The sequence below is a fragment of the Crotalus tigris genome, unplaced genomic scaffold, assembly GCF_016545835.1.
Source record: "Crotalus tigris isolate CLP2741 ecotype Arizona unplaced genomic scaffold, ASM1654583v1 scf7180000018168.854452, whole genome shotgun sequence".
Taxonomy (NCBI): domain Eukaryota; kingdom Metazoa; phylum Chordata; class Lepidosauria; order Squamata; family Viperidae; genus Crotalus; species Crotalus tigris.
The window spans coordinates 565,049-591,172 of NW_024096861.1; the positions used below are offsets into that span (position 1 = coordinate 565,049).

Below are 26,124 nucleotides of genomic sequence, written 5' to 3' on the forward strand. Positions count from 1 at the left end.
GACAGCCATTTGTCCAAAATGGTATAGGGTTTCCTGCCTGAGTAATGGGTTGGTTCTTCTTCTTCTTCTTCTTCTTCTTCTTCTTCTTCTTCTTCTTCTTCTTCTTCTTCTTCTTCTTCTTCTTCTTCTTCTTCTTCTTCTTCGTCTTCTTCTTCTTCTTCTTCTTCTTCTTCTTCTTCTTCTTCTTCTTCTTCTTCTTCTTCTTCTTCTTCTTCTTCTTCTTCTTCTTCTTCTTCTTCTTCTTCTTCTTCTTCTTCTCCTCCTCCTCCTCCTCCTCCTCCTCCTCCTCCTCCTCCTCCTCCTCCTCCTCCTCCTCCATCATCATCATCATCATCATCATCATTATTATTATTATTATTATTATTATTATTATTATTATTATTTGTCCAATCTCTTCTTAAAAATCTCCAATGTGGGAGCACCCACAACTTCTGAGGCAAATGGTTCCACTGATTAATTGTTCTGTCAAAATTAATTAACAAAATTAATTTTTGTATGAAAAGAGCAAAAATGATGGTTTAACTGAAAAGTCCAAATTAAAGAATAATTGGCTGAAAAATTATGTATAAAGTGTAAATATGCTGCTAGATAAGATGACTCTTACCGTTTCAGCTAATTAGCTTAACAATAGGGAAAAAGGTCTTCTGAGGGTTGGATGCAATATGGATTTGGAATTAACAGGAAATTACCAAATAGAAATGCTTCTTTTGTTTGCTTTCTTTCTCTACTATTTAATAAGGGTTAATTGTTGACCTGCCCTAGAATTTTAAAACACATCATACCATTTGGCACCCTAAGAGTAATGGGAAAAGAAAGATACAACTGTATTCTAATATCAGTATAATATGTACTTTGTTTTATTCAGGGCTTTTTTTTCTCATAGAATGCCCAGAACGGAGTTCCAGCACCTTTTTTGGATGGAACCTTGTAGGGTAGTCAAGGCGGGTTGTATACGTGTGTGAGTTCCGGCACCTTTTATTTTTAGAAAAAAAGCACTGGTTGTATTTAACATCTTTTCAACTTAGAAAAGCTTTCAGATGAAAATCAAATATCATGTTATACATAAATAGCCTGAAAGCTATTTTTTCCTCTCAAAGCCACTTTGAAATGAAGAGATTATAAAGAAAAGATGGGACGTTGAATAACTGGGACACAATATCTCCAAACCAACTGAACTGTACAACATCCATTTATATTATATTTTTGAGCTGAAGAGATTGTTATCACAAACAATTATTAAGAACTCTAATTTGAATAATTTCAAGAATTGCCTTTAAGAAGACCAGTTTCCTTTTCAAGAGTCTATGTGATAATGATTTAAATATCTGGAGAGCCTGTTTCTGATGGTATACTTCTATTGAAATAAGCTTAGTTAGAAAATAGACCTTTATTTTTCAAATATAATGGAATTAGGTCATCTGAACAGCCATAATGTGGAACAGAAGAAAGTTTGAGGTGGTACTATATATACATGTATCCAGTGCTTTTTTTCTAAAAAAAAAAAAAAAAAAAAGGTGCTGGAACTCACACATGTCATACAACCCGCCTTGCCTACCCTACAAGGTTCCATCCCAAAAAGGTGCTGGAACTCCGTTCTGGGCGTTCTATGAGAAAAAAAAGCCCTGCACGTATCTAATATTAGATTGAGATGTAATGTGGTATGGTTATTTTAGTGCTATTCATTTTTGCCTTTGTATATATAAACTATAACTTATGATTTAACAGCCTTATCCCTGAATCAGATGGTTGGGGTTTATTTTACAAACAAGCAAAATATGAGCCCAGTTACTGGGAAATTTATCAACTCACTGTATTTTCTGAAAGGTGGGTAACTAGAAATGGCCAACTGAAACCGGAAGGCCTGATCTGACCATGTCTTTCAAGTGATTCTTCAATATCTGAGTCATAGAGGCACTCAGTCTGAGTTACGGTGACTTATTTCCTGGCTACGTCTAGGAATGAATCTTTGTTCAAAGGTATCATCCTGTGGGCAGGTGTGGTTCTAATCCAGAGTACGTGACACAGCAGTTCACTCTGAAAGGATTTCCCTTGAAGTGCATGTTTGTGAGTTATGCAAAGATTATAGTACAGTAGATTAATGTTACAATGGTGTTTCCTAGATATCTATTCATAGTGAAATACTAAGGATAAGAATTTTGGAGGTTCTAAGTAGCTGATGCTGATTTGGGAAAGGTTCTTTTAAAGCAATATTTTTCAACCTCAACAAATTGAAGATGTAGAACTTCAGTGCTCAGAATTCCCCACCCAACCATGTGTGGCGGTGAATTCCAAACATGTTAAAGGTGCTGAAGGTGAGAAATACTGCCTTAAAGACAGATTAGGCAAGGAAAGACACTTTCCTTGCCTAACCACGGCTAAATAAAACAACAGTTTCTGTTTATGATAATTACAGGTAGTCCTCAACATATGACCACAATTGAGTCCCAAATTTTTGTTGCTAAGCAAGACAGTTGTTAAGTGTGAAAAATGGTCATAAGTCACTTTTTTCAGTGCCATTGTAACTTTGAACGGTCGCTAAGTGAATAGCTGTAAGTTGAGGACTACCTGTACACTGCAGATAATCTACAGTACTAAATTTTTCAAACAGTGGGACTGAAGATGGAGAAAGCATTCATTTTAGTTATATAGATTCGTTTGAAGGTATCCTTTGTAACGATCTAGATTGTTTTATAGTCTGGATCAGGGATGGCGAACCTTTTAGAGACTGAGTGCCCAAACTGCAATCCAAAAACCACTTATGCATCATCGAGTGCCGGGTGGGCGTGGCCCATTGGCTGAGTGTGCCCCATTGGCTGGGTGTGGCCAATTGGGTGGACATGGCCCACTGGGTGAGCGTGGCTGTGGTGGTAACTGCAGACTGGGTGGGACTAAAAAGTTCAATCAATCAATTCCAGCTTTGCAAGATCTTTTTTTTCCTACGAGAAGTTGAAATTGATTGAACTTTTTTTTTGCACAAGGCACGGAAGTCTAAAGCGAAAAGGTTCTATAAAACCCAGCTGAGGGCCTAGGACTGGGGCGACAGTGTGCATGCCCACAAAGAGGGCTCTGAGTGCTGCCTCTGGCACCCGTGCCATAGGTTCGCCACCACTGGTCTAGATCAGTGGTGGCAAACCTGTGGCACGCATGCCAGAGGTGGCAGTCACAGCCCTCTCTGTGGGCACATGTGCCATTGCCCCAGCCTCGCCTCCCCCTGTGACCCCCTCCTCATCAGCAGCCCCCCTGGAGGAGAGTCCCCCCACAGCGTGGCCCATGCGGAGCAGTGCAGCCAAGAACATGGCAGCTAGGCAGCATAGACAAAAATCTGGCCTCATGCCCCATCATGCACAGTTGATGCTGGGGGGCATGGGCAAAGACCGTGGCTGCCATGGCGCTGCTGGGCTGCCTGGGCGATCTGCGGCAGGCCTTGGAGGTGGTGAATGGCCCTGCGGGGAGGTGGGGTGGGGGCAGGGCAGGGGGTGGAATGGGGGTGGAGCCACTTTTTTGGCACTCGGTCTCTAAAAGGTTTACCATTATGGTCTAGATATTACAGTATCTATCTATCTATCTATCTATCTATCTATCTATCTATCTATCTATCTATCGATCTATCATCTATCTATTTACCTATTTATCTATATTCTACCTTTATTGCTTTTTACAAACATCTCAAGGTGGCAACCATATGCAATATAACTTCCTTCTTCTATTTTCTTCACAAAAGCAATCCTATGAGTTGAATTGGGCTGAGAGAGAGAGTGACTGAGCCAAAGTCACTCAGCTGGCTTTCATGGCTAAGCTGGGACTAGAACTCACAGTATCTTGGTTTCTAGCCTGGTGCTTTAACCACTAATCCAAACACCATGGAACTGAATTTCTTGTCCGTGTGTTTTAAGGTACCATATATGCTGGTGTACAAGGCGACCCGGCGTATAAGACGACCCCCGCCTTTATCGCCGAGCCGCATTCCTAGAACGTCATCTTATACGCTGGAAACTACCAGTATTTCTGGCGTATAAGACAACCCCCATCTTTGGCGCTGATTTCAGCGCTCGCGGAAGTCGCCTTATACGCCGGTATTTACGGTATGTAAAAGCATTGCAGATATACTGCATGGTATAAGCCAGTGGTCAAATTGTGGCCCATAGATCACAGAATTACAGAATAATAGAGTTTGAAGGAACCTTGGTGGTCTTCTAGTCCAACCCCCTGCTCAGGCAGGAAACCCTATACCAGTGGTGGCGAACCTATGGCACAGGTGCCAGAGGCGGCATTCAAAGCCCTCTCTGTGGGCACGTGCGCCATCGCCCCAGTCCTAGGCCTTTAGCTGGGTTTTATAAAACCTTTTTGCTTTAGGCCTCTGCCGCCATGTGCAAAAAAAAAAGGTCCAATCAATTAGTCAATTTCAACTTCTTGCAGGAAAAAAAAGATCTTGCAAAGTTGGAATTGATTGATTGAACTTTTTAGTCCCACCCAGTCTGCCGTTACAATCGCAGCCACGCCCACCCAATTGGCCACACCCACCCAATTGGCCACACCCACCCAATGGGCCATAGCCACCCGGCACCTGACGATGCATAAGAGGGTTTTGGGTTGCAGTTTGGGCACTCGGTCTCTAAAAGGTTCACCATCACTGCCCTATACCATTTCAGACAAATGATTGTCCAGTCTCTTCTTAAAGCCCCCCAGTGATGGAGCATCCACAGTTTCTGGAGGGAAACCATTCCACTGATTAATTGTTCTCACTGTCAGGAAATTTCTCCTTAATTCCAGGTTTCTTCTCTTCTTGATTAGTTTCCATCCATTGTTTCTTGTTCTGCCTTCAGATGTTTTGGAAAATAAGCTGACCCCTTCTTCTTTGTGGCAGCCCCTCAAATACTGGGAAACTGCTGTTAGATGCCTACTAGTGATCCATCAGAACCTCCTAATATCCATCAACAGATAATGGAATTGTGAAATTCAGTGATTGGAAACTGGTTTACTAAAGCATAAAGATTGTTCAAAATCCTTATGGACTGGAGCAGTGTAAGTTCCAATACATTAAATACATATAAAACAATAATTTAAATAACTATGTGAGTATTACAACTCAGAGAAGTAACAATAATGAACAAGTCATGTATAGATTCTTACTGAAAATCTGTGAGTGGTTTGCTTAGTGGAACTAGAATTTCATTCAAGCAACATAAAAAGAAAACTCTAAATAGAAAATATTGCAATGCATACATATTAATGGGATTTCACTGGGATAAAGACCCACTCACCCCTAGCTCCTTAGTCCTCAGAAATTTGAACTTAAGTACATAGCTGGGAAAATTTGTGTAAAGAACTGTTATTTGGCATAGATATAAAATCAAGCAGAAAATAAATATTTGATTTTGGATTAATTTTTAGTGCAGAATAAAACATGAACTCCTATGCTCTTAAAGATAAAACTGCGGAAGGAATTGTTTGCTCAACTGGATGGTCCCCTAATTTCTGAACATTTGGAATATGTTCATAATTGGAAAAAATTGACCAACATTGTGATAGATTGTCATTAAGAGACTGTGTGGCAGAAACATATGAGTCCCCCAGAAACATAAGACCAAGAATGGGCTGGCTCTGTTCCTTAATCCAGCGGTCCTCAACCTTGGCAACTTTAAGACTGGTGGACTTCAATTCCCAGAATAACTGGCAAATCACAGATTCCCCATCCCAAAATGGACAAAGCTTTGCTGGCTGAGGAATTCTGAGAGTTGAAGTCCACCAGTCTTACAGTTGCCAAGGTTGGAGACCCCTGCCTTAATTCATCATTATGCCCTTCTGAGATTTTTCACATTCAATACTCTTTTTAAAACATTTCCTACTCCAAACCTCCACAATACCTCTAGCAGAATTTCTCTATCATAGGGATATTTTTTTGTTGCAGCAAACAAGGAAGACCTCCCAAAGACCTGCAGATGCTATCTTCCAGCAGAGCAGATGTTTGTCCATTTTTGGATGGGGAATCTGTGATTTGCCAGTTATTTGCTGAGCTGTGGTTCCCAGAGTTCAAGCTAGTGTGGGTCATGGTAAGGAATGCCAGGAACTGCATACAGCAATATTTTGTGTGCTGGAGGGCTATGCATGTCAATATTATTTTGTTCTGAGTAACAGCACTGCCAGCTGATTGTGGAACACACTGCCTTGGAAGATGGTGGACTTTTCTTCGTGGGAGGTTTCTGAGTAGAAAGCTGTATGGCTACCTTTTATTGTTGTGCTAGTAGTGGGCAGTGAATAGCAGTAGATGTTGCTTTAGGGACCCTCCAGGTATATGGTTCTTTAAACCACTACACATTTCCAGCAGTTGCTTCTTAACAAGCTCACCATACAAAAAAGATTTCCTCCTGCAGGATCCAATTTGGGTCGGTTACCGGGACCAGAGGTTTAGTCTTCCGAGCTTTGGGATTCATGCTGGAGCTCATCTTTAGGACTAACCTAGATTGGATCCTGCAACATTATCCCAGGACTTGTATATGTTCTTTCATTCATGAGATTTCCTCCTTCCCAATATGTCTCATTTTTATCCAACTTACAAAATGTACTTGTAAAACATATCTACAGCTGAGTTTAAATAGTTTGGTGTATATGAACTATTTACAAGTCCACAGAGATGCATTCCATTGCTTTCTAAAATACCACATTTCTAGCAACTTTCTGAAGTTTCTTGCAGAGGCTGCTTCTCATGACCTCCTATTGAATTATTTTGATTGGCGAGGCCAGGAGTTGAACTTGGCGCTTTCCACATGAAGATGATTTCTCTCACCAAGAAATCCTGTCATTTCAGGTTGGGCAGTTTTGCCCAAGACAGTATGTTGCAAGCCATTCTTGACCAAGTATACACCATAAGAAAGCTCCTGAGGGTTTTCTATAGAGGCCCTTCACCATGGTATAGGGTCTCCTGCTGGAGCAGGAGGTTGGACCAGAAGACCTCCAAGGTCCCTTCTGTTATTTTGTTATTATACTATCAGGAGGTCATTCTGGTCTGTATGTTTGTGTGCATAGAAGCATGTGTAAGAAACATTAGATGTTTTCTTGATGGCTTGGAACCACAGCTTAGTGATTACTTTAAGTCCTAACTTATTTATATAATTCCTTAATCACTTATATAACTAAATAATATAAGCAACTATTTCTAATATTATTTATTGACTGATTTACATGACTTATTGGGGAACAGAAAAGTTAGAGAAGCAAGATAGAGTCGGGCTTACCTCTGAGTCATCTAAATTGTCTGGCAATGGTTTCTCGGGTGTAGAAATGGAAGACGTTTTTCTCAGTTCATCCTCCACTCATGCTTAGTGTGTATTTTTCTTCTATGCTGGGTAAGCACACATTTCCCTGTTAGGTTACTTTGAGTGATCCTATCAGTTTGGCCTATAGCCCTTGAATTTGTTGCAAGCTAACCCCAGTGGGTGGATTGTTTTGCAGAAGGCAGAGACAATGTTAGCTTTCTTTAGCATGGAAGGTGACTGCGTGATTTTGGAGCCACTGCTCCCTCTCTCATCCCAACCCATCTCACAGTGTTGTGTTGTGGGGAAAACAGGAGCAGAGAGCACCACCAAAAGTTGTGCAAAAATAAAGGTATGATATGAATCAAGTAAATAAATAGATAAAGGATAGCTTTTGTTTTCAGTCTTGCAATGGATATAGTAAAAGCATAATCAGTAAAATGTTTGCTTTTTGGTTAAATGTTGACTTGAATTCCAGCAAAATTTCATTATTATTTTTTTTAGCTTTTTCCCTCTCTCTATCATCATCACGTGCAGATCTTTTCACTTTTTTCCAGTTATCTGAGATGTGAAACAAGAGTTTCATCCTCAGCACTCAGATACATCAAACTCCCTGTAGAACTGACAATACAAAAGAACACACAGTGGTCCCCATGACCGACCAGGTTGGATCCTGCAACAGAAGAACACAGGCTGTGGCTTCTAGGGCATCCATGGCACAAGGGTAGTGTTGAATTTCCTGAGGGTTTTCCCCCCCTATATTTCCTCCCAGGAAAGGGGATGGGGAGAGGTTGAGAAAATGTTTTGCAATTACTTTTCTGGAAAAGAGGAGAGGAATAGCCTGAACAGTAAGTGTGGATATGCCCACAGCCTCATTTTAGTTTTTCAATGAAAGTTGGAAGCAGCCAGGAAGACAGGATGTCATTTCAATCTGTGGTATGAACTGGGAGGTCTCCTTGAAGTTGGCTAACACAGATATTATTTTCCAAATTTGACGCAGAATCAGCCATTGAGCTATGGATTGCAAGGGCCTGTTTGCCTCCACTATACTATGCTTGTATATTTTCAAATGAAACAGATTTTATAAAACATCATAAATCTACTGACTTCTCTTTCATCCAAGAAATTTAAATCTGTCAGCTCTGTTCCTTAATCCTCTCCCTGCTTAGAGAAGAGGGGACTGAGCCCATAACAACTTAATTCTGTTTTCTTTCATATTTACAATATTTCATAAGCATTTGATCATCAGAATAGTCTCCTGTTAAGAAATTAAGGCTGATTTAAAAAAAAATTAAAATAGTAACTATTTAAGTTTAAAAATGGAAGAGTGGTTACACTATTTCAGAGGAATAAATAAAAGATACTCCCTTGCATCAGTTGCATCACATTTTACAAAGAATATGAATAAAAGCTGGGACTGTTACATCCACATTTAAGTTAGAAAAGCAATTAGCTTGGAGTTGTCCACAGATATGTTGCCCAGAAGGCTGGCTAAGTATGGGAACCCAGTGTGAAGAAGCCAACTTGGACACAGGATCACGGAACAACAAAACCTTGTGTATTCTATACAGAAGCATAAGAGGATGTTGAAATGTGTTTGAATATTAGTATTAATATAAGAGTTTCATATCCAAGAAGCACACTAGAAATCAGGCACAATTTTTTAAAATACAATTTCATATGGGAAACAAAAGTAAGAGAATTGCTGATTGGTCACAAAATTGCATGATAGTCACACATGCACACAAAGCAAGGCAATCTCCTAATACCCCATTGCTTATTTAATCATATTTCATTATCATAAAAGTTGACTACCTTGAGGTATGTTTCTTACTATGCTAAAAATGAGCTTTCCTTACCGCCATGTCCTTGTCCGAATCCTTCTGACCGTTGCTCAAGCTAATTATGATACTTCCTTAATTCCAGTAATGCATTTGTTTGCAAGGTGTCTTAGCTGAGTGTTAAAGCCACAATCTATCAGCTAGTCTATGTGGGAAACATTTGTGGCCAGCCTATAGCATGTTTGCGGCAGACCCCTCTACTCCTGCTTGCAGATGTTAAACAAATGTTATTTCTAGCAGACAAAGACAACTAATAATGCTGGCTAAAATTAATTCATAGCTTACAAAAGCCTTTACCGGTAACTATTTCTTAATAAGCTAATAAAAACTACGCAAATTTCCATTCTACAAATAGATATAAAAAGGGGAAAGACTTTGACATTACAGAGAAATGGAGAAATTAGCAACATTAACAGAAAAACAGAGATCAACTGAGGCAAGAAAAAAAGCAAGAAGAAAGTTAATGGATGGCAGAGGAAACATAAGCATGAGAAAAGTTGTATATGGAAAAACTGACTCAAGCATTAAACATCTTACTGCTCAGTGTGTTTTTATCACTCACACTCAAAAATGTCACTGAGAAAGAAAGAGATTTTTGCTGCAATTTTTCTTTCGCTTAGACTAAGCTATAAAAATACTTGATTTGGATTATTTTATAGGTTTTATTTCCTAATATCCACGGTCTCCTTCATGTTTGCCTTTTAATTCATTCTGTTATACCCTGCAGTTGCTTTAATTATGGAAATTTATCAACTAAATAATCTTTCAGAAGGTGACTTTTCTTCAGAAGATTTTTACTTAGATAGAGTAGGCTGTGTTCCCATTAAAACTGTTTTTGCTCCATTAATGGTCCTAAATGGAAGCCTAATGTTACATTCCTTCATCACTTTCAGTTTCAGCTTACTCATTTCTAAAATACAATTAACATGGGCACTCAGATGAAACTCTTGGATTTCTGAAGCCCAATATGTCCTGAATTGATGAGCAACAGATTTTTTTGGGGGAGGGTCTCAATAAATCTTCTACTTGATCCTAGTTGCAGGGATCCATCTTTAACTATTGTGATCTGTGCTTTCTTAGGAGAAACCTAAGTAGCCAGGATCACACAGCATATATAGAATAACCATTGTTGTAATGTTTTTAAATCAAAATTAAAAGCCTATGTTTATCCTTTCCCTGGCTCTTCCGTAATGTTATGTGGGAAGAACTTAAATGAAATTAAGCAGGCTATTCTCCTGCCATCTTTTTAAACATTAAAAACTATCAGACTTTTATCTATAAAAAACAGAGTGTTTAAACAGCAAGAAAATATATTATCCCTGAGTGATTTACTTTCTTTTGACTGAACTAGAGTTTGGCACTAAGGAGAAAATTTTTAGGAGACTATTCAGTAATGAACAGGAAGGTATAAAATAACTTGGACTTTTAAAGTTAGTTTTAATTAGAGGAACAGGAGCACTATACTATTGAAAAATGCAGTGTGGCAATATTGCGGTAAATAATTGGTTTTTTTAATCACTTCCACCAGAGTGAAATAAAATGAGCCATATTTGAAAAGAATAATTCTGATTAAAGGTGTTAAAGTTCTTTGCTGAGCAGTAACTGCTTGTGATGTAATAACTTTATTAAAGCCTGTTGGCAAGGTGAAAATACTTCTGAATAATCTTTTTTTTAATTTTATCTTCTATTTCAATGTATCCAATACTTTACGTAGCAAGAAAGAAATTGACTTTCTCTGTAATGCTTTTTGGTCTACTTCCTGATTGCTATCTTGGGAATAGGAATATACTCCATTTCTATTCATTCACCCAGGCAATTTTCAGGTTATTTGCCAAGTTTGGAAACGGATTGCTTATTTACAGAAGTTTTGAGCCTCATTCACTTATGACATTTGTCACACAGTGTTGAAGGATATTGTAACAAACAATTGTCTGCAGTTTGGCATTTCTAATGTTATGAATCGTCCTTTGATAGCCCTTATGTGTTCAGGGTTTAAGCGAGGAACATATTTACTTAATGATGTGCCATCAATAGACACATAAACAACATCTACATAGTAGGCAAAAGAGACAATCAACAAGCCAAAAAGGGAACAAAAAGACCAGAACACCTCCCCACCAGCAATCAGCACCTAGATGACCATAAATTAACTCCAGGATTAACATCAGACCAACAATCAAGAAGTAAACAATAGCCCAATCAAGGAACTTCCAAACAAGCTAATAGTAAACAGCCCAACCAAACAATATCTAAGACCACCCCCACCAATGTTGATAGGGCAAGTCAGTAGAACATAAACTGAGAGGAAATCCCTTACTAGCACTAATAAAGTTACCTAATTTGGGTAATGAAATATCTGCAAGAAAACAACCAAGCTCAGAGAGCATCAAGGACCCCTCACATATTTATTTTACAAGCAGTGCCCTTAGTTTTAAAGAACTGTTCTCCAGATGTTGTCCTACAGTCAAATATATCAGGAGCATGAGTTATGTCCAGGCCTAAATTAATCAAAGTCATTATTATGTTAATTATGTTACTTAACAAATTTCTATTAAAATAATACCTTCTAAATTTGTTTGTTCACAATTTCTAATTTATTTTTTTTAAAAAGGAAAATATCATAAGTTTGCAAGGAGGGACACATGGAAAATATACTTAGCTTTTTCTTATTGCTGTGGTTGCTGTTGTAAACCACACCCTTATGTTAACGATCAGGGGTTGTCATTGTAGAAAGTTAATGTTTGATTTCATGTAAAAAATCTCCAGATATTCTGAGACACTACCAGCACAATAGAGAGGTGAAGGAAGCAGGTGTTATTTTAAACCAATTTTTATTCCCCAGGTAAGATATAATCTTTTTGCCAGCTTCCATAGGTTTTACATAGTACCTGATACCTGTTTGATTGTTCTATCAGTCTGAATTGTAGAATATGCCACTTCTCTGTATATGTAATTTGTTGTCATGTGCATTTTGCTAAATATTTTTTTTCCGTTTTGTTTGACTTATCTAAGACCATATTCCTTTTTTATATATGAGTTAAATTTCATATTGCTACTAGTAGGACAGTGGTAGGTTGATTGGAAAACTTCCCAATAAATGAAGAGGATCAATTTAAAAAGGTGGGATGGGTTGAATGTAAATATCCCCTGCCCCTATGTTGGAAAGGCAGTGAACAGCTATAGTGGCACAGTTATAACAGTGATAACACTATTATACGGTATGCGGTAGCCTCCGCCCTTTCCACCATTTTGGATTATTTTGCCTTTTCTAGAAACATTTCTCTGTTTCTCTCCCCCCTTTACTTTTTTTTTCTTATTTATCTCAAACAGAATCATTACCTTCCATTAGACTTTGTTTCCATGTTATATCTTTAGAGGAAGGACAAACTACTGACCTGGGTCCAAAATTCTCTTCGAGTCTCTTGTTACGAGGAGAATTCTCAGGTATATGATACTTTTTTCATCATACAAAGGGAAGCTTTGGGTCTAACCAGATTGTTTGTTCAGGGTTGTGTAATAAAGATTATTTTAGTAATAATTCTATGGTATTTTCAAGTGTCTTTTCATTTCCTTTCTGTTGTCTGTATTTATTTCAAAATAAAAATCCCATGCTGAAAACCAAAACAAATAAAAAGAGAGACAAATTCCTGTAAAGGTTTCCTGCCTGGAAAAGAAACTAGGGTGGAACAATTGAAATCAGAAGTGAATAACATACTTGCTGGAATTAGATTTTAACACAGTTTTGAATCACTGCTCAGACATTTATTTCAACTGTTAATAGGAATATAAAGAGGAAGCCTCATCAAGATGTTTAAGCCAAATGGACTTAGTTTACTGTGTCTCCTTAGTCTTCATCAGGTAAGTGGCAAAAAGCTTTCATTTTCCTTTAATAGAGCTGATTCTGAATGCACTGGAAAAAAAGTTGGGTTTTTTGGCGATTATTGACACGGGGAAAATAGTACATTGCTTGCTTTTTTTAAAGGAATGTTTATAATCTAAATATGACAAATTATTTCAGTTTCCCTCAATCACAAATGAAGATACTGTCTCTTGCTGACCTTATCAACCTAGGGAAATCACCTTAGCATTTCTTTGGAATTATTTGTATGGGTATATTAATTGCAATTTTATTTCTTGTTTTTTTTGGTTCATGTAGCTTTCCCCATAAATGTATCTTGTTAGGATTTACATTCTCTAATATGTACAATTTTGTATCTCTTGTTACAGTACATAAATAGCAGCATATATAAGCTGAATAATGGCAATAACCTAGAATGCAAATTCAACTATCTAACATTCTGCATTGAGATTTTGAATGTTGCTTTAATTTATTTCTGATTTTCATTTGTTATATGCAAGTTTCACTTTTCTTAAAACAGGTGGGAGTTAGTGTTTAGTATTTAGACTGTGTCTAAATTACTGGTACCACTTATGGCCGTAGAAGCATTACCTCTTTTTGTCCTTTTTTAATGGAATCCAACTATTTGAAGGGCTGCCTGGTCCACGTCTGCTTTTAAAATAAAGAACCATAAGCAAAGAGAGCAGAAGATATATCACTGACCTTCAAAAATTGGAAAGTAGGCAGGGCAAACAGAGGTCATCTGCTCACAGACTATCCATTATGCTGAGATGCATGATACATTTCTAACTTATATTTATATTAATTCTAAATGTGTATATCTGCCAGAGATGGGCAAGTGTTTTGTTTTTTTAGAAGTTGGAGAGCATTCCAAGACAATCATCCAAAATAGCTCCTACTAATCAGAGTAATTAAGCCACTCTAATGAATGGGCAACTGGGTTGAGTATGAGAGTTCACTATGTTGGAATGTATCACTTTCTGGATTTTCTGAATCTTAGAAATACAAATAGGAGTCACGAAACTTTTGGGTATTGATGAATAACCTTGGAGAACTGTGAACATGTTGTGAGGACTTTTACAAAATGGTTGTCAGCTTGAATTTTCTCCTTTTTTTTCTGGACAAGTAGTAGCTGAGAGAAATCATTGGGCTATAGCCCCCCAACATTTATTTTCTAAGAAAATCTATGGAGTTGATGTGGGGCCTAGTTACAATCTTGGAAATGAAAATCATTCTATGCCTATGGCTAATCACTTTGCTTTTTTACTGTGCCAATTTTTATAAAAAAAAATCAAAGAAGTTAATTTTGTTTAAAGTCTGGTGAGACAGGGAGTTTGGCAGGCACAATGGGAGTCTCTGTCGGCACACTGCTAGACATTGGATCAGGTTAAGCACCCATTTAATCCTTTTTTGAAATGTTTGCAACCTGTAACAGCACCTATATGACCATAATGCAGGAGAGAGGTATGTGGTGGGTCCTGTCAGCCAGAGGATTTTGGAAGAAAAGCCTTTTCTGCTGAGGCTGGCCCCCAATCCTATTTTGGCCTTCTGAAAGGCCCTTTGACCACTAGCTTGGGAACCCAACGTAGAGTGAAGTGTGCTAGATGGCGATATGATAAATTCACTGCAGTCTTTTCTATATTTTACTGTCATTTTTTAAAAATTAAATTAGTAGTTGGCTGTTAAAGTACTTTGATGGCTTTATTATATATGCCACCAGAGTCACTATGTGAGATGGGCAGCTTATAAATGTGATAAAGTTCTCTCTTAGGAATAGGTAATTACAGGAATGATGTTTCTAAATATTTAGGTTCCATTTATTCTGTTAGGTTTAGTAGTAGTCATCGGGGACAGAAGTTTTGCCTGACATGTTTAACTTCTTGAAGATTTAATGATTGTTGCAATAGGTCAAGCTTTCAAAATGCCTGGGTAAAGCACAGAGAGTTAGATTGGACAAGGTTACCTGTCTAAGAAAGCAGAATGAGTTCTGTTTCTTCTCTACTTGGTAGGACTCCTGATTCTTATTTCTATGACTCCCAGCCCTTTGAAAGCAACAAAATGCTCTGTCCCCAAACTTACTTAGGTAGCATTGTATACATGTTGCTGTGGTTGAAATTTGAAGGAAGCCAAAATAGTACTTTCTGCATGTGAAGTGGAAAGTATCAGCAACAGATTTGAAGATTCTTGATGTTTGCAGAAATATAGATAAATAAACAATTAGAAAAGAGAAAGGATGGTTGCAGGAACAGAAAACAATAGAGGCATACTGTTGGTATAGCTTCAGGTTCTTTTCATTTAGCATCTCATTCTTATTTCTTTGGGTTGCTATTTGTTACACCATCTCTGTGTTTTGCCTAATGTTGTTGACTACAAAACAAAATAGCATGGAGGGCATGTATACCTATACTATCAAAAAAAGACTTCTGTTTTCTGTATCCACAGAAATCTGAGTTATAACTGCAAGAAGGATGGGTAGTCTATACCATGCTTTGGGTGGGGGTTCCATGGTATTGCTTAAAGCATCTATATATACCCATCATACAACTCAATTTTGTGGTAAGTAAGTGCAAAATGCAGAAAAGGTATAAGAAGTAGTAAGCCAAAGAAGTTAGGAACAAAATATAAAAAGGGAAATATAGCTAAATCTAACATACCTTATCAATATCATTCAGTACATTTCTATCTTTGCAAATCATTTTTGTATTCACATATTTGTACATTGCTTCATACATTGCCCTACCCCTAAACTCAAAAAGAAAGAGATGAAATATTTATAGAATAAAATGTGTTCTATTCATACCATGAATTAATAAAGATACAATCATATAATAGATATATGTAGGAATAGTAAATCCATCCACTCAATTTTTTGGGTCTTCTCCTTCTACTTGATCAATTTATTTAAACTTACTGCTCCTTCCCCATCTCAACATATGTTTTTTATAGTGGTGATTCTCTTGAACTCAGTTCATATTCATTCAATACCGATCCTATCTCTTCTTGTTTCACCATCTCCATCTTTTGGAAAGTTAGTATGGCAGGAGAAATTTATTATTTCAAGCGACATGATCAGTTAGTTAAAAAATCCTGGAGCCTTGATTCAAGAGGCAAAAAGCTCTAATAATAAAAAGTTGACTCTAGAAAAGTGAACATTTTTTGCCTTTAACCTTTTGGATGACTCAAGAAACCCTAAGGTTTTGTGGTATACAATTTAAAAACCCTGACAAAAGCATAAACAACCTGCCCCCTAGATGATAAAGATTGTGCACACTTCCTGTATCTTATAGATCAGGCATGTCAAACTCACGACGTATCGCAACTTTTCCCCCATTGCCGGAAATGGGGTGGGTGTGGTTTCGGCATGATGCATCTGGCCTGTGGGCCAGCAGTTTGATATGCCTGTTATAGATGAAGATTACCTTCAATTTTTTTTATCTGAACTTTTGCCTTGGACACATGATACGGATGTCTCTGTCATAATGGCTAATTTCCCTCTAACATCAGATATCATACAGGAATTGGTCACTTATAGTTCAAATACTTTGAATCAAAAGTGCAACAGATGTTCAAACTCTTCTTTGCAGAGCTTTTGTGCAGCAGTTTTCAATAAATGAAATACAGGTAGAAACTAGAAGGAACTGCACTTTATTGTTCCTATGCTACATTATGATTCATATTTTATAGCTCACATAAAACTATTCCAACAGACTAGGAAGGGTTGACACAATGATATATAATTTAATCTTTGATCCTTGGAATACGTTGAAGACTTTGATCTTTCTAAATAGTTATATGTCCCCATAAAGTACAACAAAGGAGATTTATTTTCTGCACTACAGCCTTCAGCTACTTATTTCTTGTGTGTAAACTGGGTGGAAATGAAACTGCTTTAAGAATTCTGGATTTCAGCTCCTTTTTCCACTTTGTCCTTGTGTCTGGACATTTCTTGGAGCCTTGATTAGAAGATTCCAGAGGTTGGTTTTTTTTCACTCTTCTTGGATTAGTTAGAAAAAAAAATACCACCCTTTTATCATTTTTCCTATTAGGGTTAGAAGAGAAAAGTGGCAGAGCACTTGTCAATTCCACATGGTTAAAAAAAACACTGTTTTATCAGAGAACTTATTTTTTAAATGCTAGTTTTTACCTTGCCACTGATCAAATTGTAATAAACATACAAACTAAATAAGTAAGGCTGGATTAGGCAATGATCACTGACTAGACTAGACAGGAAACAGGGAGAAAACAGAACAGCTTAATTCATTTTTTTGCATCTGTCTTTACATAAAAAGAAAAAAACAGTCCAACCTATCAAAAATATATATACTGTAAAATGCAGATTAGGAACGCAAGTCAAAATAAGCAAGAAAATGGTAAGAGAACACCTATCCTCTCTAGATGAGTTCAAATAACCAAGACCAGATGGATTACACCTCCAATGTTCTGAATAAACTGGCAGAAGTGATCTCAGAACCACTGAACCATATCTTTCAAAAATCCTGGAGCATTGGGAACTACCAGATGACTTGAAAACGGCTGATGTAGTTCCCATCTTTAAAAAAGGGGGAACAAAATGGATCCAGGAAACTACAGGCCTATCAACATGACATCAATACTTGGGAAGATTCTGGAAAAGATAATCAAGCAACCAATTTGCAAACACCTAGAGGCAAACAAAGTCATAACCAGAAGCCAACATGAGTTTGTCAAAAACAGGTCATGCCAGACAAATCTTATTGCATTATTTGACTATATGGCAAAATTAGTGGATCAGTGAAATGCTGTGCATATAATTTACTTGGACTTCAGTAAGGCATTTTATAAAGTAGACCACAACCTACTACTTCATAAGATAGAAAAATGTGGATTACACAGAATCACCAATGGATGGATTTGTAATTGGCTGATCAACCACACTCAACATGTATCTCTTAATGGCACTGCATTTATATGTAGGCAAGTATGCAGTGGGGCAAGTACTCTTCAATATCTTCTGCAATGATTAGACGAGAAAGGAAACTCAACAAATTTGCAGAAGACACCAAGCTGGCAGGAATAGCCAATACTTTAGAAGAAAGGTTCAAAATCCAGAAGGATCTCAACAGACTTGAACATTGGCCTTATCTAAAAAAATGAAATTCAGTGGTGAGAAAAGTTAAATTCTATATTTAGGCAAGAAAAACCAAATGCACAGATATAAAATAGTAGTAACTGTGGGAGGGATCTTGGAGTCCTAGTGGACTTAAAAATATGAGCTAGCAGTGTATGTAGCTTCCAAAAAGCCAATACATTAATAGAGGGATAGAATCAAGATCACATGAAATGTTAGTACCACTTTTTAATACCTTGGTAAGACCATACTTGGTCATTACGATATAAAAAAGATTGAATAAGAAAGAGTACAGAGTACAGAGAAGAGCAACAAAGATGATTAGGGGACTGGAGGATAAAACATATGAAGAACAGCTGCAGGAATTGGGCATGTCTAATTTAATGAAAAGTAGGACTAGGGATGACACGGTAGCAGTGTTCCAATATCTAAGGTTCTTCCACAAAGAAGAGAGGGTCCACCTATTCTCCAAAATACAGGAAGCAATGGATGCAAACTAATCAAGGCAAACTAAGGATAAATTTCTTGACAGCTAGAACAATTAATCAGTGGAACAACTTGCCTTCAGAAGTTGTGGGTGCTCTAACACTGGAGATTTTTAAGAAGAGATTGAACAACCATTTTTCTGAAATGGTATAGGGTTTCCTGCTTGATTAAGTGGTTGGATTAAAAGACGTCCAAGATCCCTTCCAACTTCGCATTTTCTGTTATTTTGGAATTCTGCTGTAGGTCACAATCACCACCTGGATTAGAGGCACTTGCCAACAATGAAATGAAGTGCACCAGCTAGCTTGTGAACCAGGCGCCACATGAGCTGGCACAAGACAGAAAACATTATTTCAATGGGTAGCAAGAAAAGGCAGACAGAAATTATTTGTTGATCAGGGTTGTGTAGGGGACCACATTGAAAAGTGTGAGTGACCCATATTAGTACTAGGGCAAGCTGGTCACAATGATCAGCCCAGGGAGAAAATCTTTTGAAATATAGCAGTAAAAGTGAACTTTATAGAGTAGACTTGAGCCTTTTTGTCCATTCTTAACACGTGCCAACACGTTATTAGGATTTTTGTGATAAATGATGCTTTTTTTTAAAAAAGCAATTATATCCCAGTTGTTGAGAGTGGTTTCTTTGGTGAAAACTTTAATCTCCCAAGTAATTGTGAAATGCAAGTTTCAACTTCTGTACGTTAGAAACATTAATCTTGCCGTTACAATGAATAGCTTATTTTTCATACTTATCTTGTAGAAGATCTTTCTAGGACAACAGCTAAGAGATGTATTTTTGTGAAATCCAAATAACTTTAATATATACATTTGCACAGATAAGTTTAAGTGAACAGATGTTTTGTTTTATTGACAATCCTCTATCTATAAAGCTAGATCAGAGTTCTAGGAATATTTTTAATTGGTTCTACAGCCTGAAACAAATCAAAAAGCCCTGAACTAGAGTATACAAATTAGATTTGTCAAAGGTGAGAAATTGGACCGATTAAACCTAGGATCAGCTATTGGAGATTTATCTTGGGAAAATATCCTGTTTTTCCCACTCCTACATTGAGATCCTTTCATCATGGATTCAAACAATAGCTTGCTTCCAAAGCAGAATTAAAGAATCATTTACACTGAAACGTAACCTGAACATTGAAAATATGGAGAATTGGAGTGTAGAAACAAAGGAAAGAAAACCAAATCCAAGAATACAAGAACTTAAATTCTGAGATGCTTTCTCCACCCCATTCCTCCTTTGGACTCAGATTTTATTTATCAGATGGTTCTGAAGATGGGAAATATGTTTTTCTTTTCATTAGATTCAGATGAATGGAATGTGTTTAAAACTGATTATGAAAGGGAAGAAAAAATGCAGGCCATTCTCTCATTTCTTTCATGCTAGCAGAAGTCCAATAGGTGTTTAGCTCTTTCAATTTCTCCAATGTGGAAGCTTACTGAATCATGGAATCACAGAAAATATGGATTGGTAGGACATTTAGGCCATTGAGTTTAACTGCAAGCTCTGTACAGCAATTCAGTAAACCAGGGGTCCCCATCCCTTGGTCTGCAGACTGCTACTGGCCCTCAGTCCATTGGAAACTGGGCCATGCAAGTGGCAGGTGACTGCGTAAAGTTCCATTTGCTCATGTGCAGGATTAAATTGTGCGTGGGAAACTATCCTCTCCCCTTCCACCACCACCCATTGCTGCCACTGCCGGTCCATCGAAACGGAAAGATTGGGGTCTGCTGCACTAAACCGTCCCCATAGAAGTCTCTTCACTTCCACTTGAAAACATCTATAGAGAGATATTCCACTAATATTCTTGTCAGGCTGCCCCACCTCTTCATAAGTCTTAACCAAAACATTATTCCTATGAGGTAGTCTGAGTCTCATGAAGTTCAATCAGTTGGTCTTTGTCTTGCCCTCAATTTTAGTAGAGAAGATGCCTCTCCCCTCTGGCATGAGACGATATTGTGGATATTGGTAGTTATGATCTCATGTCTAGATCCTTTAATCATTTGTTATCTAGATAACAGAAATCTTGCTCCGGCATGTTCATGCCCCTTTCTAGGTGTGGTTCTCAGAATGGTATGCAGTATAGTACTCCCTGTTCAAAGAGCAACTTTTTCTTATATCTTCCCGACTTGGGAAAGAAGCTTTAGAAGAAGGAAGAAATGTACTGATAAAAAGTGCCATAATAAAGAGGAAAGTACTGTTTGCATTAGTACAGCTAAAGACAATTTACGTCTGTCTTAGTCATGGGCTGGGGACAAATTGAAGGTGATGTCATGGGATCATGCCCTTCCCAAAAGATGCTGGCAGGACATGTCTGTGCTATAGGTAAATTCAAGAAGAGGCTCTAAATTATGCATGAATCTGGAATTTTAATCAGATTCTAACATGGGAATAAAAGCTGGGGATCAAGATTATGTATATACTGTATATACTTATGGGACTTATATGCCACCAAACTCAAACAATGACTCTAGGTGATTTACAATAATCCATACAACATAATTAAAACATACCAAACATCCTCACAGCTCAACTCTCCCATCCCATCCCAATGCTAGGGGAAACAGCTAGGTCAGTGATGGTGAACCTTTTAGAGACTGAATGACCAAAAACCGCTCTGCCCCCCGGCCCTGCCTTGCTCCGCCCCCTGCCCTACCCCAACCCCACTCTGCCCCAACCGCGCCCACCCACAGGGCCACCCACTGCCTCCATGACCCTCTGCAGCAGATCGCCCAGGTGGCCCTACAGTGCCTCAGCCCACGCCCTGCAGTATCATCTGCAGGTGATGAGAGCAGTCCCTGCTGCCCAGCTGCCATGTTCTCGGCTGTGCTGCTCTGCACCTGCAAGTGACTCTCCTCAGGGGGGGGGCTGCTGGTGAATGAGGAGGGGGCCACAGGGGAGGCGGGACTAGGGCAATGGTGCACGTGCCCATAGAGAGGGCTCTGAGTGCCACCTCCGGCACGTGTGCCATAGGTTTGCCACCACTGAGCTAGATCTTCACCGCCCTCTATGGCTAATAGGACAGGAGTCTTCTAATCTTTGGTGGGAGGCTGATGCAAAGATCTGGCTTTGAGAATGCCTGCCACCAAGATCCCATCAAAACACAATAGGGAGAGGACCTGGGGAGTACCCTATCTAATCTAGTTGGAATAGCAGATGACTCAGGAAGAGGCAGTCCTGTAGGTAACCTGGCCCTCTCCCATATAGGGCTTTAGAGTGATAACTCTGGTCTACAAGGAGAAAGCCTCGGAAATGAAAGTAGCTTAATTTTTACCGGAATTGGATCACTAATAAAGGAAAATTAAGTCCTATTAATTGGCACTGAAGCAGTAGGTGTGAACTTAAATGGACTCCAGAAGATGGTAGAGGACAGGAAGACCTGGAGGAATGTTGTCATGGGGTCGTGATGAGTCGGACACGACTTCGCAATTAACAACAACAACAACAATTGGCTCTAGTTTCCAAGATACAGCTTCAAGTCAAAATTACCATTATATTGCACTTTTGAGATACAAATGTAACCTCGCCACAAGTGTAGCAGAAGTTGTCTGCATTGTTTACACAGTTTTGTGGCCTCTTGGCTTCTGAGAGAAAATATCCCACAACTGTTCCTTGGAAATGTTAGGCAATAACACTTTCACAAGCCACCAGATGTAACTGTATGATGTGTAGATCTGACCAAGAGAAATATACCTTGCAATAAAGAACAATGAATTATAGTTAGGTAATAACCTTTAGTCTGAAAGTGAAGATAAATTTATACACTTAAATGTGGTACCATTTTCATTGTTCTACCATACTTTGTCAAGAGATTACGAGGCATCATGATCATTGGACACCTCCCTCCATTGTAGGCAAATATACTTGCCTGTGTATAAATCTTTATTGTAAAATATCTTGAAAACTTTAGCCAACCAGCACCTTTATCACATGTTTTCTGATTCATCTAATCAAAATATGTAAGCATTAACACATTTTATCTCGGAGGTAGATAATTTCCCAAAATTTGTAGACCAGTGTAACCAGACATTGAATTATACCTGGAAAGCAAGCGGCAACCAGTGCAGCTCATTCAGCAGTGGGGTTAGTTGGCACCTAAATCTGCATGTGCAGCTACATTCTAGATCAGGTGCAGCTTCCAGGTGGTCTTCAAGGGCAGCTCCATGAATAGCACATTGCAATAATCCAAACAGGAGATGACTAAAGCATGGGCGATTGAGCATGGCCTTCCAGTCCAGGAAGATGAATGATTTTATGAGAAAAGAAGAGTTGTAGAACTGTATTATTCAAGGTGAAGTGTCTGCATAATAATTCTGCTTATTCATAATAACCAACATTATTTTGTGAGAAACTGATAACTATGTATTCAGAATAAAATATATGTTAAGATTGAAGCAACAAAAGTAGAATTAAGAGATGTCACTGGTTTTATGTTTCCATTCTTAATTACACCTTGTAGGAATTAAGATATATTACTGTTGCTGAAATAATGCAATGTAATGTTGCAACAATAGTAGATATACACATATAAAACTGATTTAGGGCTAAAGGAACCCCCTTACACAATCCTCAATAATTTAAATACAGATGACCTGTTAGATAATGTACTCAAATTATATTTTTTCAGTTTCACTATTAATGCTTAAAAGTTAAAGTCAAACTTACGTTTTGAATCTGATTTCACGTCCTCAATTTTTGGAATTTAACTGGAAATATTTTAGACTCTTGATTATTTTGATTTTTTGAAGCTTCTGCCAGGATTCATCGTGTTCAGTATAAACGTAAAATGCTAAGCACTCTTGCCTGAATCTTTTGGAAATAAAATTTATTCCCCATCCTTAAGAAAGTACTGCTGCTCCCTCTATTATACTTTCAAAGAATGAGCCTGCTTTGGCAAATGTATCATACTTCCTTGCAATCAATTAATATGGAAAATATGAATAAACCCTGTCTCTTCTTGTCCTTGCAGGTTGCTTGCCTTCTTGAAGATACTGGACCTTTGGAGAACAAAGTATTTTATGTTGAAGAGGGTAAAGTGGGATCACATTATTTATACATGGTAATGTGAAATTCTGACTCTTCCCTTTCTTTGGAACAAATCTGAAAAATGATTGAAGGTGTAGGAAATAAATCATGCTGCCTCTTTTAAAACAGAACAAAAACAAGAATAGAAAAGAGGGGAGGGGCTTTGATTTACATAAGGAAAAAATGGTATTCTGAGTTTCTTCTTTTTCTTCATACCAGTTTAAATTTCAACCCCCTACCTACAGTGTGAGGCTGACCGGTGAAACAAATCACCTCATAGAGATCACACCAAATGATGGAGTCCTGATTGTCAAGGGGCCTCTAAACTGGGAAAAAAAAAGACAATATAGATTACAGGTAAACAAAAAATGACATTAAATGTTTTGTTTCCCCCCAAAAAAGTTTGAGTGAAGGCTTCTAAAATGAAAATAATAATAATTAAAAGCAAAACAAAACCAGTAACTTTCTTCTAGTCTAGTGCTTATGTTTGTATGGAAGAATGGATGGATGGATGGGTTGATCATTTAGTCTATTTTTAATCTGGTAATTCAGGACAGGATGATCAATGTAGTAAAAAAATAGTAAGAACAGAAAATGTAGCACAATATGCCACAATTGGGAAGAGAAATACAATTAAAATAAAACTCACCATTCATGTATAACATTTTAACATCTCAGAACCTAAATTTATCAACGATCGTTAACCATATAAACATGCAAAATAATATTACTCCTTTCAGAACCATGGTGTTCATAGTAGGAGAGGATATTAGTTGTAGGAAATTGATAATTTAAAGAGCTTTCTGTAAGCTTTCAGGCAGAGTACATAACAACAATATAGTAATTATATTGTAAAAGACAAGACTGAAAACTTTGCTCATCCTTGCAGTATTTTGAGGGCTTGGGGGTCCCCCCAGTAAAATAGGTTTGTTGAATGTTATTATTGCTATCTCTATTTATAGAGAAAGAACTAAATATCACTGAATTTAGTGGTTTGCCATTGAAAGTAGCGTATTCAATAGCATATTCTGGGGGGGCTCTGACCACATAAAGTGATTTGGTGTACCCTGCCCAATTTATTGCCAACAGAATTAATAATGATTGAGAGGCAAATAATGTCAACTACACTTGCAAAAATAAAATAAATGGAATGCTCTCTATCATCCCTCTAATTTCTGCAAAACTATAATTCCACTCTTATCCACTTCCCCTATCCATCATGACCTATTTCTCTCTTTCCCATACTGGTCTCTTCTTCTCCAAAAAGATATCACTCTTTCTCAAATCATCCTTTCTGTGGCTGTTTCATTTCTCCGTGGATCAGTATTTCTCAGCCTTAGCAACTTTAAATTGCATAAACTTCAATTATCAAAATTCCCCTGCCATGCTGGGAGTTGAAGTCTACATATCTTAAAGCAGGAAGTCTACATATCTGAAGGCAGGACAAGAAGCAATGGATGGAAACTAATCAAGGAGAGAAGCAACCTAGAACTAAGGAGAAACTTCCTGACAGTTAGAACAATTAACCAATGGAACAACCTGCCTCCAGAAGCAGTGAACGCTCCAACACTGGAAGTTTTTAAGAAGAGACTGGACAGCCATTTATCTGAAATGGTCTAGAGTTTCCTGCCTGAGCAGGGGGTTGGACTTGATGACCTCCAAGGTCCCTTCCAACTTTATTATTATTATTGTTGTTGTTGTTGTTGAGGCTGAGAAACACTGGCATTAGACAACAAAAGCTATTTACAACAATGGGAGAGCACTGCCAATTTGCTCAATGGAGGCCCATTACCCATTTCACAAATCCTGCTTTCTTAGCCTGTTGATTACCATTGTTTTAGCCTTGACAAGAGAGAAGCAGACAAGACTAGGAATAAACAGATGAGAAATTTTGAAAATGAATTGTAATATTAGTTGATGCAAATTAGCTTAAATCTAGCCTTACTTGGTAAAGAAGGAATACTAGGTCTGGCCCTGCACGAACAAAGAGTCAGAGTTCAGTTCTCTCTAAGTCACACATTTATTCAGATTTGGACAAAGGAGGGTCCCTCCTATAAAGCTGGAAGAACCCCAAATGATTTATTCAACATGCCTTTATACTTTAGTTTAGTTGATTATTCAAGAAGGAAATAGAGCTGTTTGCACAAAAGTAAATAAAAAGCAGAAGTTGTTACAATGTCATTGCTCACCAAGTAGAAAGAGACATACTGTATTTAACAAGCCTTTTGCCCCCTGTCTGTGCTTTCCTGTCATACCTTCCCTGAGCTATGGACAGGTACATGTTATTATAACTCCTTTATTCTCTTTAATTCAGCTGTTTCAATGCTTGATCCTCTTAATCTTGATCAACAAGTTTCAGATCTGTGATACAGTACTGTGATCTATTGTTTTGTTTTGATTTGTTGTTCTCCAGTTTTCATCCAAAAAAGTTGCAGTCCCAGAATTAAAATCCCCAAAATTGAGAAACAATCATGTAAGCAGTAACATTGCCATATTATCTGCAACACTTACAATTATGTTGTAGCTAATAGCTGACT

The 26,124-nt window shown here is 37.9% G+C and overlaps 1 protein-coding gene across 3 annotated transcripts in view; it reads left to right on the top strand.

Moving 5' to 3' along the window:
• Positions 1–11,838: 11,838 nt before the first annotated feature.
• The window catches only part of CDH17 (cadherin 17), a 33,429-nt gene continuing 19,143 nt past the window's right edge, over positions 11,839–26,124 (top strand). The window contains exons 1-5 of one of the 3 annotated variants that reach the window (XM_039348686.1): positions 11,839–11,933; positions 12,422–12,535; positions 12,873–12,949; positions 23,532–23,621; positions 23,807–23,944. In XM_039348686.1, coding sequence (XP_039204620.1) covers positions 12,899–12,949; positions 23,532–23,621; positions 23,807–23,944 — 279 coding nt within the window. In that variant the 5' untranslated portion in view covers positions 11,839–11,933; positions 12,422–12,535; positions 12,873–12,898. The remainder of the gene's footprint in view (positions 11,934–12,421; positions 12,536–12,872; positions 12,950–23,531; positions 23,622–23,806; positions 23,945–26,124) is intronic. The other 2 variants (XM_039348687.1, XM_039348688.1) reach the window with 2 other exon arrangements.